General features: G+C 41.4%; 1 protein-coding gene across 3 annotated transcripts in view; it reads right to left on the bottom strand.

The window, feature by feature from the left end:
- LOC110528165 (E3 ubiquitin-protein ligase RAD18) overlaps nucleotides 1–6,041 on the bottom strand; it is a 115,785-nt gene extending 109,744 nt beyond the window's left edge. For all 3 annotated transcript variants that reach the window (XR_005052626.1, XM_036983708.1, XM_021609992.2), the window contains exons 1-4: nucleotides 5,816–6,041; nucleotides 5,379–5,457; nucleotides 5,161–5,222; nucleotides 4,972–5,042 (exon numbers count right to left, since the gene is read on the bottom strand). Coding sequence is in view for 2 of the 3 variants with exons in the window: in XM_036983708.1 (XP_036839603.1) it covers nucleotides 4,972–5,042; nucleotides 5,161–5,222; nucleotides 5,379–5,457; nucleotides 5,816–5,866 (263 nt within the window). In the remaining variant the exon portion in view is untranslated. The remainder of the gene's footprint in view (nucleotides 1–4,971; nucleotides 5,043–5,160; nucleotides 5,223–5,378; nucleotides 5,458–5,815) is intronic.
- Between the last annotated feature and the right edge of the window lie 11,556 nt (nucleotides 6,042–17,597).

The following is a 17,597-nucleotide window of genomic DNA, read 5'->3' on the forward strand; positions in this document are numbered from 1 at the left end:
GGTCACATTAATAATGTTTACATACTGTTTCACCCACTTTATATGTACAGTATATACTGTATTCTAGTCATGGCTCATCCCATACAACTTGTATTATTTTCTGGAGTGTGTGTGTATTGTTTAGTTTCTTTTGCTATGTATAACTGCACTGTTGGAGCTAGAAACAAGCATTTCACTGCAAATCTGTGTACATGACCAATAAACTTTGATTTGATGACGGAGCAGTGACAGCCCGTTCCGCAGACTGTCTTACCGTAGTGAGTCAGCCCATGATGTATAACCAACCGGTCTACCATCTTCAGAACTGGATAATAATTGCTTTATTTGCCTAAAATAATAATTAATAATATTGAAGATGTTTTTATGGGCAGAGGCAACACATTCCACTCTGAAGCTCCAGCATACAAGAAAGTACCTTTCCAGCATTACTCCTGAAACTGTATAAACACAAATTAGCAACACCTGATCTGGTGCTGTGATTGTGTGCGTCCCTAACCTGGGGAAAGTAATCAGTTAGATATCTGGGTGCAAGACCATAAATACTCCTGTAAACCAAACCCAGACTACTCTGGGAAACCCTCGACAAGCAGCCAGTAGAGTTCCTGAAAGAAGCTCATGTCTATGTGAGTATGTGGACTCAACTTCAATACCACCCTGATCAGCTTATTCTGGGCTATCTGGAGCTTACCCTTCAGCAACTTCAGCTTACCCTTCAGCAATTTAGATAAGCCCCCAAACCAGGAAGTACTAGCGTAGTCAAAATGGCATTGAATGAGGGGAGTGGCTAGCCCTCTACTGGAGACCTTATCAAGCTGATCGGACTCTCTAAACAAAAATGTAGTACTTGCATTAACCTTCCCTAGCACCATAGTGGCCATGCTCACACCTCCCAGGATTCCATCAAGGATGAATCCCAGGTAGCTAAGAGGTTTTAGTAGTTAACACCTCACCCCCTAACTCCACTCTGATTTCACAGGACCATCATAAAGCTGTGATTGAGAATAGCCTATGCTATAGACGTTCATTCTTATTTTTGAAAGCGGCAACTTTAGGACAACATCTTCTTAGGCTAGAATATTTGATAAATAAGCTACTGTTTATAATTTTAACTTGTCTTAAATATTATGATAGGACTACTAGGTAGTGATGTGCAGTTTGCAAATGATTAGTTATTTTTGAACAACTCTTTTTACTGACTCGAGAGTTATGATGTTTTACTGAGTGACGCTAGGTTATTGGCCATTTGGTTTTAAACCTCACATGGAGGGATTTACCCGGATCGCGTGAATAATTTATTTCTTAATAAGCTTAACTTCATTAAACTTGGCATTTGATTTTTTCAAAAGGCTATTGATAATGTTGGTTCTCTCTTATTATTAGTCCCCTGGCTACCTTACCTTTTTTTAGGCTTTTCAAACAACTGAGATGGAACTCCATTACATTCATTGTTTGATTAGAAGAAAGCCATGCATAAAACAATGAAAGCGTAGCCTATGAGCCCATAGTCAGATTCATAGCCTATCAAATGGAGAGACGGTAATAGAGACTAAGTTTTTTTTAAACAGCTAGTGTCCGTTACAAAAACAAAGTCCATGCATCTGACAGAGAGCAAAAAACTATATTTTCTGACTGGCCATTTTGCACTGCTTTGGTGGAATTCTCCATTCTGTCTGGCCTACATCCCACTATTGCATTCTGTATTAGAGGTCGACCGAGTATGATTGTTCAACGCCGATACCGATTATTGGATGACCAAAAAAGCCGATACCGATTAATCTGCCAATTTTTTACAATTGTATTATTTGTAATAATGACAATTACAACCATACTGAATTAACACTTATTTGAACTTAACATAAATCAACAAAATCAATTTAGCCTCGTAAATAATGAAACATGTTCAATTTGGTTTAAATAATGCAAAAACAAAGTGTTGGAGATGAAAATAATATGTGCCATGTAAAAATGTGTGCCATGTAAAATATGTGCCATGTAAAAAAGCAAACGTTTAAGTTCCTTGCTCAGAACATGAGAACATATGAAAGTTGGTGGTTCCTTTTAACATGAGACTTCAATATTCCAAGGTAAGAGGTTTTAGGTTGTAGTTAATATAGTATTTATAGGACTATAAAACAGTATTTATAGGACGTTTGAAACAGTATTAGCGCACACCCAGCTAACTAGCTAGCCATTTCACATTGGTTACACCAGCCATTAGGCTGATAGGCTTGAAGTCATAAACAGCGCTGTGCTTGCGAAGAGCTGCTGGCAAAACGCACGAAAGTGCTGTTTGAATGAATGATTACGGTCCTGCTGCTGCACAGTCAGACTGCTCTATCAAATCAGTCTTAATTATAACATAATAACACACAGAAATACGAGCCTTTGGTCATTAATATGATCGAATCCGGAAACTATCATTTCGAAAATAAAACGTTTATTATTTCAGTGAAATACGGAACCGTTCGGTATTTTATCTAACAGGTGGCATCCCTAAGTCTAAATATTCTTGTTACATTGCACAACCTTCAATGCATGTCATAATTACATAAAATCTGGCAAATTAGTTCGCAATGATATACCCTGACTCTGCGTGCAATGAACGCAAGAGAAATTACAATTTCACCTGGTTAATATTGCCTGCTAAACTGGATAAGTAGTTATAACTAGTGATTATGATTGCTTGTTTTTTTAAGATAAGTTTAATGCTAGCTCGCAATTTACCTTGGCTTACTGCATTTGCGTAACAGGCAGGCTACTCGTGGAGTGCAATGGTAAGAGCGTTGGACTAGTTAACTGTGCAGTTGCAAGATTGGATCCCCTGAGCTGACAAGGTGAACATCTGTCGTTCTGCCCCTGAACAAGGCAGTTAACCCACAGTTCCTAGGCAGTCATTGAAAATAAGAATGTGTTCTTAATTGACTTGCCTAGTTAAATAAAAGTTATTTTTTTTAAATATATTTTTTTAGAAATCGGAAATCGGTGCCCAAAAATACCGATTTCCGATTGTTATGAAAACTTGAAATCGGCCCTAATTAATCGGTCGACCTCTATTCTGTATACAACAAACTTACTGAATGAGGCTATAAAAATAGTAATAGGTAAAGTATCAGAATGTCACATGTGCTGCCCTGCAAGATGTTCTTTACTGCGTGGCGCCAGTCAAGTTCAAATAGGCTAAACCATCGTCTGTCACATCACGATGTCATCACCATCAATGACAGCTGTCGATAGATGATGCTGTCCTAATATCACCCAACCCCTAACACACACAATGTACCCCTATGCCCTCTGGGGAAGAGCAAGGAGACGGAGGACACTGTAGAGTTGTAATTTTCCCCCACGAGGTGCGCTTTGGCATGGGTTGAGCCCAGGCAGAAGAGGATGAGATGAGTTGGAGATGATCTAAGCCCACATGACAGTTTGATCTGATTGCATGCCTGATTTACTATTCAGATGCAGGCCAGTTCCATTGTGAATAACAGGGAGGAATGCAGACCCATGGTTTTAGAGAAGGCATGAATCACCCAGTTCCCAAAGAAAAGGGCATCCTGATAGTTACTAGGAAACCAGGAGATCTGCTCCCTAAACACAGCATCCAATCTCATTCACAACATCTATATAGGGAGGGAAATACATTACCCTAAAGGCCAAAGTAAAGTATCTCATGCTGCTTGCTTTTTTGCTGTCAATTAATTCACATACTGTAACACTATGCAACTGTCACATAAAGTGGTAGAAAAATGCTATTAACAGTGGGTGTTAGATTAATGAGCTGACAAATCGCAAGGCCAGGCGAAGCCTCCAGAGGTAGTTTATCATTCCTTCCACTTTATCCTCAGTATAATCATTCTAAAATTACACATTTTAATTGCATCCCCAAACATCAGAACAAAACTTATAAAGCCAGTACACAAAACAGCACTCTTTTAATGGTTCTGAATGTATACACTGAGTATACCAAACAGTAGGAACACCTTCCTAATATTGAGTCGACATTCCCTCAGAACAGCCTCAATTCGTAGGGGCATGGACTCTACAAGGTGTTGAAAGTGTTCCACGGCCATTCTGGCTCATGTCGACTCCAAAGCTTCCCACTGTCGTGTCAAGTTGGCTGAATGTCTTTTGGGTGGTGGACCATTCTTGATACACACGGGAAACTGTTAAGCGTGAAAACCCCAGCAGTTTTTGACACAAACCGGTGCACCTGGCACCCATTACCATAAATCTTGTGCCTTGCCCATTCACCCTCTGAATGTCACACATACACAATCCATGTCTCAATGCTTAAAAATCATTCTTTAACCTGTCTCCTCCCCTTCATCTACACTAATTGAAGTTGATTTAATAAGTGACATCATTAAGGGATCATAGCTTTTACCTACAGTGCATTCAGAAAGTATTCAGACCCCTTCCCCACATTTTGTTACGTTACAGCCTTATTCTAAAATGGATTACATTATTTTTTCCCCTCTTCAATCTACACACAGTGATGACTAAGCCAAAAAGTCAATGGGACGGAATACTTTCCGAATGCACTGTAGATTCACCTGGTCAGTCTAGGTCTTGGAGAGAGCAGGTGTCTTAATGTTTTGTATACTCGGTGCATAATACACATGCATTTGAAAATAATACACACTTTTCAAAGAATGCTTTAAATCTTAGGTGGTCTTTTTCAACTGAGAAATAAACTAATGAAACCTGCCAGTTGGGCTTATGGTATCAGGAATAGATTTCACCTTGAGACACTGAGCATGGTGGCCTTTTCAAAATACAAAGTGTTGTGGTTTCTCTATTATGAATTGGCAGTTTGTCTATGGTATCGGTAAGCACACTTATCAAGGCTCAGTTGAGCTACATGTTGCCTGAATAGATGCTTCAAGATATAGGTTAGATACATTATGGATTTCTTCTCAATTTCTCTGTTTTTCTACCAGAATATCATGTGAGTATTTGATACACAATAGGTACCTTGCAGATTTAAAGTTTGTGACCAGGTCATCCAGTATCCGGTTGTTTCTTAGGTCCTGTTCTGTTGTAGGCTAAAATAGAGAAAAATACATGCTTGTCTGATTTTGACATGTTCAAGCTACCTAAACAGATTACATTTGAAATATATTTTTATTGTCATGATGCAGAGCCACCATGCATTATACTTACTGAATTGCATACTGGACATTGTAATTTGTAGGACATACATTTTCTTATGCACAAAGAGCAGACTGTAATGAGAAATTCACATAATCAGGTGTGGATACAATATTGTTATGAGACAAGTGTTATCTTCTATAGCCTACACCTGACGGTACAGCTATAACATTGTTTTGAAAATGAATGGATAGGTTCTGTCTAGTGACAACAAAATCTGGGTAACTTACAGTTGTGAGAGCATTTGGTCATCATTGCGATACTCAGGAATTCGAAACAAATGGGACATCGGAGAATGGTATCAACATTCTGCATTGCAGAAATAATACCGTCAGTATGATAGTTACTTGGTGAGTATCACATTAACAAACTGCTTTTAGTAACGCGTTGCTAAAGGCATCTACACTGACATGATTGTTATATACACTGCTGGGCTAAATAGCTAGCTTTTTTTGTTTGCTAACTAACGTTAGCTGTATGCATGTTTAAAAAGCCAAAACAATAAAAGTAAGTTAGCTAGCTATAGTAACTGGCTGACACATATGCTATATTCGCTTGCTAACATGGGTTTATACTATTTTGTTAAGCTATTTTGAGAAAATAGTTAGCTAGCTAACTAACTAGCGTTAGCTTGTCGAGGTGGGAGTTGTTTTGAACCAGCACTTACTTTGAGGCAAGTCAGATTTGGTGGTAAATCAGCTTCATTCAAATTGGCCATGATGACAGTGCTTGATAAGCAGTAGTTCGTTTCTTACAGTTTTGATTCGCTAAACCAAAAGTGAGAAAATAATTCAGAAACTCTGTGACGAGCAAGTTAGCTATGTATAATCGCGCGTAGATTTATTTTCGTACCAAATGCACACTTCCGGGAGGATGACGTTTCCTTCTTCTATGGTATAATGGCGTTCGCAATAATTAAATGTGCATTCCGCCACCTAAAGTGCGGGTGTATAATAAGGATCACAAGAAAGGAAAACATTTTGGTAAAAATAAATAAAATAATCATACAAACTACCAAAAAATAAATTAACTAAACAAAATCAACCTGCATTTCTGTAAAAACATTCTTAATCAGTTCCCAACACAGGCTCAGAAGCATCCTGTGAGGGCGGGACATTTCCTAACGACAAAAGTTTGTGTAGTGCTCCTGCCATTAAGTCTTGGAGCCCGAAAAATGTACCGGCTGCAGATATGACACCCAGCTTCTTGGACTTCTTAGACACTTGTGTTGTACCATTAATCACTGTGGCTATCAATGCCACAAAATCAACCTTCTCCACAATAAGTGTACCCAGGTCACCCAATTTACTTAAAACACTAGAAACAGGTTGCATTGCATCCACTGCAATATCTTTAAACACTGTTGCCTCTTCGACTTTCTCCATCGCCTCCACATAGGAGATTCGCTGCGCAGCCCTGATCCTTGACACCTTCGACCTCCGTCACCCAAACAGGGCACTCGAGGAAGTCCGGAGTATGTTCCCCACCACAGTTGCAACATTTTCCATTCACAGATTAATCAGCATCATACTTCTCCCGTCTGCAAACATTTGACACGTGAACATATCCTTCACAATTTCCACACTGTAGTAGTTACAGTTGAAGTCGAAAGTTTAAATACACCTTAACCAAAGACATTTAATCCTAGTAAAAATTCCTTGTCTTAGGTCAGTTAAGATCACCACTTTATTTTAAGAATGTGAAATGTCAAAATAATAGTAAAGAGAACGATTTATTTCAGCTTTTATTTCTTTCATCACATTCCCAGTCTGTCAGAAGTTTACATACACTCAATTAGTATTTGGTAGCATTGCCATTAAATTGTTTAACTTGGGTCAAACGTTTCAGGAAGCCTTCCACAAGCGTCCCACAATAACTTGGGTGAATTTTGGCCCATTCCTCCTGACAGAGCTAATGTAACTGAGTCAGGTTTGTAGGCCTCCTTGCTCGCACACACTTTTTCTGATCCGCCCACAAAGTATCTATGGGGTTGAGGTCAAGGGCTTTATGATGTCCACTCCAATACCTTGACTTTGTTGCCCTTAAGCCATTTTGCAACAACTTTTGGGGTCATTATCCATTTGGAAGACCCATTTGCCACCAAGCTTTAACTTCCTGATTGATGTCTTGAGATGTTGCTTCAATATATCCACAATTTTCCTACCTGATGATGCCATCTTTTTTTGTGAAGTGCACCAGCCTCAAAGCACCCCCACAACATGCATGAGGCTAACACCCCCATGCTTCACGGATGGGATGGTGTTCTTCGGCTTGCAAGCCTCCCACTTTTTCCTCCAAACATAACGATGGTCATTATGGCAAAACAGTTCCATTTTTGTTTAATCAGATCAGAGGACATTTCTCCAAAAAGTACGATCTTTGTCTCCATGTGCAGTTGCAAACCATCGTCTGGCTTTTTTATGGCAGATTTGGAGCAGTGGCTTCTTCCTTGCTGAGTGGCCTTTCAGGTTAGGTCGATGTAGGACTCGTTTTACTGTGGCTATAGATACTTTGGAACCTGTTTCCTCCAGAATCTTCACAAGGTCCTTTGCTGTTGTTCTGGGATTGATTTGAACATTTCACACCAGAGTATGTTCACCTCTAGGAGACAGAACGTGTTTCTTTCCTGAGTGGTATGATGGCTGCGTGGTCCCATGGTGTTTATACTTGCATACTATTGTTTGTACAGATGAACGTGGTACCTTCAAGTGTTCGGAAATTGCTCCCAAGGTTGAACCAGACTTGTGGAGGTCTACAGTTTTTTGGAGGTCTTGGCTGATTTCTTTAGATTTCCCCATGAGGCACTGAGTTTGAAGGTAGGCCTTGAAATACATCCACAGGTACACCTCCAATTGACTCAAATTATGTCAATTAGCCTATCAGAAGCTTCTAAAGCCATGATGTCATTTTCTGTAATTTTCCAAGCTGTTTAAAGGCACAGTCAACTTAGTGTATGTAATGCATGACTTGTCACCAGGAATTGAAAATAAAACCGTAAATATATGAATAATTACCACACAAAACATTTTCTGATAGTGATTTATTGATACAAGTGGCACGTGCTGGCAGTCAACCATGTAACCTCTCACTCCCACTCTGAGCCATTCAGTGTGATTGTTTATATATGTAGCTAGTGAGCTAAGCTGTAGCATCAGCAATGTCTTTCAAAATAGACAACTCACAAATGCTAAATTGCCGTTATACAAAATAAGAAATGTACTTACCAGCCTGACATCAGCATTTGGTCGGGTGTTTGTGCCATACAAGGACCTATATGTATTGATGAGTCCCTGATGTTATGGAAAGGTAAGCAGGCGGTCAGTCATGAAATTCCCTCCAAAAGGCACAGATTTGGGGTCAAGTTCTTTGTTATTTGCGACGTGAAGACAGGATTTGTCCAGAACATTATAGTTTACCCAGGGTCCAACATTGAGGGGCTTTTGGGGTGTCCGGGTCCGTGGTGATGACCATGCTGGCTCCTCATCTCAGCAAGGGACACATTTTGTATGTGGACAATTGTTACAGCAGTCCCACACTCTTCCAGCATCTGCTCTTCAACAGCACAGGGGCCTGTGGCACAGTCAGGTCGAACAGGAAGGGAATGCCAGCATTCGGATGCAGGAAGATGCAGAGAGGGGAGGTGGAGTTCAAGGAGATCTGACAACAGCTGGCAGTAAAGTCACAAGATATTTTTCCATCTGATCGACACTGCTGCCCTCAATGGTCACATAGTTCACCACCAACTAACAGGTGAGATGATTACTGAACAAGGTATTTTTGTAATTGGATGTACAGTTCACATGCAAACCATATACAGTTCCATTATGCAATTATAGTGACAATATCTCACCCACCTTTCCACTGCCTCATCATCCTCTCCCTTCCCTCATCCTCCCCACTCCCTCATAGGTAAAGTAATTACCTACCAAAAGTACAGAGAGATCCTCATGAGAGAGCTGCTGGAGGAGCACCACACCCCTTGGCGCCCATCCACTGGGGGCCGTCCTGCTGCAGACAATCTCCTACGCAATTTCCCTGCAAAGTCCCTCAAACTGATGCTCAAGGTAGTCAAAGTCTGCCTGTCTGGCACCAGGAGAAGTAAGCAGGGGAAGTTGACAAAATACATGTGTTTAGCTTGTGATACACCTCTATGTATTTCACCATGCTTTTGGGAGTATCAAGCACTATTGAGAACATCTGCAGCAATTAGTGACAGACTGACCTGACAGGTCACTTGACAGGGGTCACTAATGCCATGATACTATGCCATGATACTATACTATGCCATGATACTATACTATGCCATGATACAATACCATGCCATGATACTATAACATGATACTATGCCATGATACTATACTATGATACTATGCCATGATACTATGCCATGATACTATGCCATGATACTATACTATGATACTATGCCATGATACTATACTATGATACTATGCCATGATACTATGCCATGATACTATGCCATGATACTATGCCATGATACTATGCCATGATACTATACTATGCCATGATACTATACTATGCCATGATACTATACTATGCCATGATACTATGCCATGATACTATACTATGATACTATGCCATGATACTATACTATGCCATGATACTATGCCATGATACTATACTATGATACTATGATACTATGCCATGATACTATGCCATGATACTATACTATAACATGATACTATGCCATTATACTATACTATGCCATGATACTATACTATGCCATGATACTATCCCATGATACTAGTTTATGCCATGATACTATGCCATGATACTCTACTATGCCATGATACTATACTATACCATGATACTGTGCCATGATACTATACTATGCCATGATACCAAGCCATGATACTATGCCATGATACTATGCCATGATACTATACTATGCCATGATACTATGCCATGATACTATACGATGCCATGATACTATACTATGCCATGATACTATGCAATGATACTATGCCATGATACTATACTATGCCATGATACTATGCCATGATACTATACTATGCCATGACACTATGCCATGATACTATACTATGCCATGATACTATGCCATAATACCAAGCCATGATACCAAGCCATGATACTATGCCATGATACTATACTATGTCATGATACGATGCCATGATACTATACTATTTCATGATACTATACCATGATAATACACTATGCCATGATACTATGCCATGATACTATGCCATGATACTATGCCATGATACTATACTATGCCATGATACTATGCCATGATACAATACCATGCCATGATACTATAACATGATACTATGCCATGATACTATACTATGATACTATGCCATGATACTATGCCATGATACTATGCCATGATACTATACTATGATACTATGCCATGATACTATACTATGATACTATGCCATGATACTATGCCATGATACTATGCCATGATACTATGCCATGATACTATACTATGCCATGATACTATGCCATGATACTATACTATGCCATGATACTATACTATGCCATGATACTATACTATGCCATGATACTATGCCATGATACTATACTATGATACTATGCCATGATACTATACTATGCCATGATACTATACTATGCCATGATACTATACTATGCCATGATACTATGCCATGATACTATACTATGATACTATGATACTATGCCATGATACTATGCCATGATACTATACTATGCCATGATACTATGCCATTATACTATACTATGCCATGATACTATACTATGCCATGATACTATCCCATGATACTAGTTTATGCCATGATACTATGCCATGATACTCTACTATGCCATGATACTATACTATACCATGATACTGTGCCATGATACTATACTATGCCATGATACCAAGCCATGATACTATGCCATGATACTATACTATGCCATGATACTATGCCATGATACTATACGATGCCATGATACTATACTATGCCATGATACTATGCCATGATACTATGCCATGATACTATACTATGCCATGATACTATGCCATGATACTATACTATGCCATGACACTATGCCATGATACTATGCCATGATACCAAGCCATGATACCAAGCCATGATACTATGCCATGATACTATACTATGCCATGATACTATGCCATGATACCAAGCCATGATACCAAGCCATGATACGATGCCATGATACTATACTATTTCATGATACTATACCATGATACTACACTATGCCATGATACTATGCCATGATAATATGCCATGATACTATGTCATGATACTATGCCATGATACTAAACTATGCCATGATACTATGCCATGATACTATACTATGCCATGATACTATGCCATGATACTATGCCATGATACTCTACTATGCCATGATACTATACTATGCCATGATACTATGCCATGATACGATGCCATGATACTATACTATGTCATGATACTATGCCATTATACTATGCCATGATGCTATACTATGCCATAATACTATACTATGCCATGATACTATACTATGCCATGATACTATGCCATGATACTATGCCATGATACTATGCCATGATGCTATACTATGCCATAATACTATACTATGCCATGGTACTATACTATGCCATGATACTATACTATGCCATGATACTATACTATGCCATGATACTATACTATGCCATGATACTATGCCATGATACTATACTATGCCATGATGCTATACTATGCCATGATACTATGCCATGATACTATACTATGCCATGATACTATGCCATGATACTATACTATGCCATTATACTATGCCATGATACTCTACTATGCCATGATACTATACTATGCCATGATACTATGCAATGATACTATACTATGCCATGATACTATGCCATGATACTATACTATGCCATGATACTATGCCATGATACTATACTATGCCATGATACTATGCCATGATACTATACTATGCCATGATACTATACTATGCCATGATACTATGCCATGATACTATAGTATGCCATGATACTATGCCATGATACTATACTATGCCATGATACTATGCCATGATACTATACTATGCCATGATACTATACTATGCCATGATACTATGCCATGATACTATGCCATGATACTATACTATGCCATGATACTATACTATACCATGATACTATGCCATGATACTATGCTATGCCATGATACTATACTATGCCATGATAATATGCCATGATACTATGCCATGATACTATAATATGCCATGATACTATGCCATGATACTATGCCATGATACTATGCCATGATACTATGCCATGATACTATGCCATGATACTATGCCATGATACTATACTATGCCATGATACTATGCCATGATACTATACTATGCCATGATACTATGCCATGATGCTATACTATGCCATGATACTATGCCATGATACTATACTATGCCATGATACTATACTATGCCATGATACTATGCCATGATACTATACTATGCCATTATACTATGCCATGATACTCTACTATGCCATGATACTATAATATGCCATGATACTATGCAATGATACTATACTATGCCATGATACTATGCCATGATACTATACTATGCCATGATACTATGCCATGATACTATGCCATGATTACTATACTATGCCATGATACTATGCCATGATACTATGCCATGATACTCTGGCTACTGAGGCTACTGAAAACGCTGGCGAATGGAAGCAAGCGTACCCCGAACACCAGGATGGCCGGCTAACTTGGCAGAGTGAGCCCACTGAAGAACGGCCAGACGAGTAGGAACGGGGACGAAAAGAAGGTTCCTAGGACAAGCGCGCGGCGACGGAGTTTGAGTGAGTGCTTGCTTTACCTGCCTCTCAATTCCCCAGACAGTCAACCCGACAACACGCCCCTCAGGGAGAATCCCCTCGGGGTCAGTGGAGGCTACTGAAGAACTGAAGAGACGAGATAAAGCATCAGGCTTGGTGTTCTTAGAGCCCGGACGATAAGAAATCACGAACTCGAAACGAGCGAAAAACAGCGCCCAGCGCGCCTGACGCGCATTAAGTCGTTTGGCAGAACGGATGTACTCAAGGTTCCTATGGTCAGTCCAAACGACAAAAGGAACGGTCGCCCCCTCCAACCACTGTCGCCATTCGCCTAGGGCTAAGCGGATGGCGAGCAGTTCGCGGTTTCCCACATCATAGTTACGTTCCGACGGCGACAGGCGATGAGAAAAATACGCGCAAGGGTGGACCTTGTCGTCAGAGAGGGAGCGCTGAGAAAGAATGGCTCCCACGCCCACCTCTGACGCGTCAACCTCGACAACGAACTGTCTAGTGACGTCAGGTGTAACAAGGATAGGTGCGGATGTAAAACGATTCTTGAGGAGATCAAAAGCTCCCTGGGCGGAAACGGACCACTTAAAGCACGTCTTGACAGAAGTAAGGGCTGTGAGAGGAGCTGCCACCTGACCGAAATTACGGATGAAACGACGATAGAAGTTCGCGAAGCCGAGAAAGCGCTGCAGCTTGACGCGTGACTTAGGGACGGGCCAATCAATGACAGCTTGGACCTTAGCGGGATCCATCTTAATGCCTTCAGCGGAAATAACAGAACCGAGAAATGTGACGGAGGAGGCATGAAAAGAGCACTTCTCAGCCTTCACAAAAAGACAATTCTCTAAAAGGCGCTGGAGGACACGTCGAACGTGCTGAACATGAATCTGGAGTGACGGTGAAAAAATCAGGATATCGTCAAGGTAAACGAAAACAAAGATGTTCAGCATGTCTCTCAGGACATCATTGACTAATGCCTGAAAGACAGCTGGAGCGTTAGCGAGGCCGAAAGGAAGAACCCGGTATTCAAAGTGCCCTAACGGAGTGTTAAACGCTGTCTTCCACTCGTCCCCCTCCCTGATGCGCACGAGATGGTAAGCGTTACGAAGGTCCAACTTAGTGAAAAACCTGGCTCCGTGCAGGATCTCGAAGGCTGAAGACATAAGAGGAAGCGGATAACGATTCTTCACTGTTATGTCATTCAGCCCTCGATAATCTATGCAGGGGCGCAGGGACCCGTCCTTCTTCTTAACAAAAAAAAACCCAGCTCCGGCGGGAGAGGAGGAGGGGACTATGGTACCGGCGGCAAGAGCTACAGACAAATAATCTTCGAGAGCCTTACGTTCGGGAGCCGACAGAGAGTATAGTCTACCCCGGGGGGGAGTGGTTCCCGGAAGGAGATCAATACTACAATCATACGACCGGTGTGGAGGAAGAGAGGTGGCCCTGGACCGACTGAACACCGTGCGCAGATCGTGATATTCCTCCGGCACCCCTGTCAAATCACCAGGCTCCTCCTGTGAAGAAGAGACAGAGGAAACAGGAGGGATAGCAGACATTAAACATTTCACATGACAAGAGACGTTCCAGGAGAGGATAGAATTACTAGACCAATTAATGGAAGGATTATGACAAACTAGCCAGGGATGGCCCAAAACAACAGGTGTAAAAGGTGAACGAAAAATTAAAAAAGAAATGGTTTCGCTATGATTACCAGAAACAGTGAGGGTTAAAGGTAGCGTCTCACGCTGAATCCTGGGGAGAGGACTACCATCCAGGGCGAACAAGGCCGTGGACTCCCTTAACTGTCTGAGAGGAATGTCATGTTCCCGAGCCCAGGTCTCGTCCATAAAACAGCCCACCGCCCCAGAGTCTATTAAGGCACTGCAGGAAGCTGACGAACCGGTCCAGCGTAGATGGACCGACAAGGTAGTGCAGGATCTTGAAGGAGAGACAGGAGCTTCCGTGCTTCTTCACCTGCATTGCTTGCTGTTTGGGGTTTTAGGCTGGGTTTCTGTACAGCACTTTGAGATATCAGCTGATGTACGAAGGGCTATATAAAATAAATTTGATTGAAATTTGATTGAGTAGTAGCGCTCACCAGTAGCCCTCCGCTTACTGATGAGCTCTGGCTTTTACTGGACATGAAGTGACAAAATGACCAGCAGAACCGCAATAGAGACAGAGGCGGTTGGTGATTCTCCGTTCCCTCTCCTTAGTCGAGATGCGGATACCTCCCAGCTGCATAGGCTCAGCACCCGAGCCGGCAGAGGAAGATGGTAGTGATGCGGAGAGGGGGGCAACGGAGAACGCGAGCTCCTTTCCACGAGCTCGGTGACGAAGATCAACCCGTCGCTCAATGCGAATAGCGAGTTCAATCAAGGAATCCACGCTGGAAGGAACCTCCCGGGAGAGAATCTCATCCTTTACCTCTGCGCGGAGACCCTCCAGAAAACGAGCGAGCAAAGCCGGCTCGTTCCAGCCACTGGAGGCAGCAAGAGTGCGAAACTCAATAGAGTAGTCTGTTATGGATCGATTACCTTGACATAGGGAAGACAGGACCCTGGAAGCCTCCTCCCCAAAAACAGATCGATCAAAAACCCGTATCATCTCCTCCTTAAAGTCCTGATACTGGTTAGTACACTCAGCCCTTGCCTCCCAGATTGCCGTGCCCCACTCTCGTAAGGAGAGATATGACGTAGGCGACACGAGCAGTGCTCCTGGAGTAAGTGTTGGGCTGGAGAGAAAACACAATATCACACTGGGTGAGGAACGAGCGGCATTCAGTGGGCTCCCCAGAGTAACACGGCGGGTTATTGATTCTGGGCTCCGGAGATTCGAAAGCCCTGGAAGTGGCCGGTGGATCGAGGCGGAGATGGTGAACCTGTTCTGTGAGGTTGGAGACTTGGGTGGCCAGGGTCTCAACGGTATGTCGAGCAGCAGACAATTTCTGCTCGTGTCTGCCTAGCATCGCTCCCTGGATCTCGACGGCTGAGTGGAGAGGATCCGAAGTCGCTGGGTCCATTCTTGGTCGGATTCTTCTGTTACGGTGCGTGAATGAGGACCCAAAAGCGAATTAACGTAAACAGAGCTTTTTAATAACAAAACAAACGTAGGCTCAGATGGACCGGCAGATTCCGACAGGACAGGACAAGGTTGCAGCAAACATGACGATAGTCTGGTTCAGGCATGAACAACACAAACAAGAATCCGACAAAGACAGAAGCAGAAACAGAGAGAGATATAGGGACCTAATCAGAGGGAAAAAGGGAACAGGTGGGAAAAGGGGTGACGAGGTAGTTAGGAGGAGACAAGGAACAGCTGGGGGAAAGAGGGGGAGAAAAGGTAACCTAATAACGACCAGCAGAGGGAGACAGGGTGAAGGGAAAGGACAGAAACAGGACACAACATGACAATACATGACACTCTACTATGCCATGATACTATACTATGCCATGATACTATGCAATGATACTATACTATGCCATGATACTATGCCATGATACTATACTATGCCATGATACTATGCCATGATACTATACTATGCCATGATACTATACTATGCCACAATACTATACTATGCCATGATACTATACTATTCCATGATACTATACTATGCCATGATACTATGCCATGATACTATACTATTCCATGATACTATACTATGCCATGATACTATGCCTTTAGAGGTGGGGGTGGAAATGCAGTTGTTCAGTCACTGCATGAATATTAAATATGGGTTACGCATATACATTTTTTCCCCCTCTAGTAAAACAAGTTGTTGTTATTCAACCAACCACCGCCAATACTGCAATAAAATAGATGACTATTACATATTGGCCTATGTGTTTTCTTGCTGTGTTTTCATCCAGTAAAACTGTTAAGGAGTGTACACTAGCATACTAATCCATCTTCAGCTCCAAACATGTCCAGCTCCAGTTCCAGTTCTGATATTGGCCAGTACTGTCTGTGGTTTCTGAAAGTACAGAATAAAGAGGAATTATTCATTAGAATACAATATAACGATATAGCAATAAAACAATATTACAAAGAAGTAACATAAAACACTGCTATAAAAATAGTATATTGAATTGACAAAAATCACAAATTTGAGTTATAACAGTAAGAAACTAACTTTTGAGCTCCACAAGGGGGAAAGGCAGGGCAGAAGAGAGCTATGCTAAATAGGCCAAATAAAAACAAACCATGGTCATATTTTTTTTATTAATTTAACTAACAACAAATTATTATTTACAATGACGGCCTACACCAGCCAAACTCGGATGACGCTAGGCCAATTGTGCACCGCCCTATGGGACTCCCAACAGCTGGTTGTGATACAGCCTAAATTCGAACCAGGGTGTCTGTAGTGACGCCTCTAGCACTAAGATGCAGTGCCGTAGACCGCTGCACCACTTGGGAGTCATAAGGTCAGGGTAGCTTCAAAATACAACACAAGCTAATACTTCTCAGATGCAATTAGCATTGTTTTACAGAGCTAATAGAATAATGTAGCTAGCTACATAAGCACAATTGAATATAACACCATAAAGGTTATGAAATTAGTAACGTTACCTCGCGTGTCTGCAGTTATAAGGAATATACACAAATATATTATGCTCCATACACACAGTGAGCTACAGTA

The sequence above is a fragment of the Oncorhynchus mykiss genome, chromosome 7 (assembly GCF_013265735.2).
Source record: "Oncorhynchus mykiss isolate Arlee chromosome 7, USDA_OmykA_1.1, whole genome shotgun sequence".
Taxonomy (NCBI): Eukaryota; Metazoa; Chordata; class Actinopteri; order Salmoniformes; family Salmonidae; genus Oncorhynchus; species Oncorhynchus mykiss.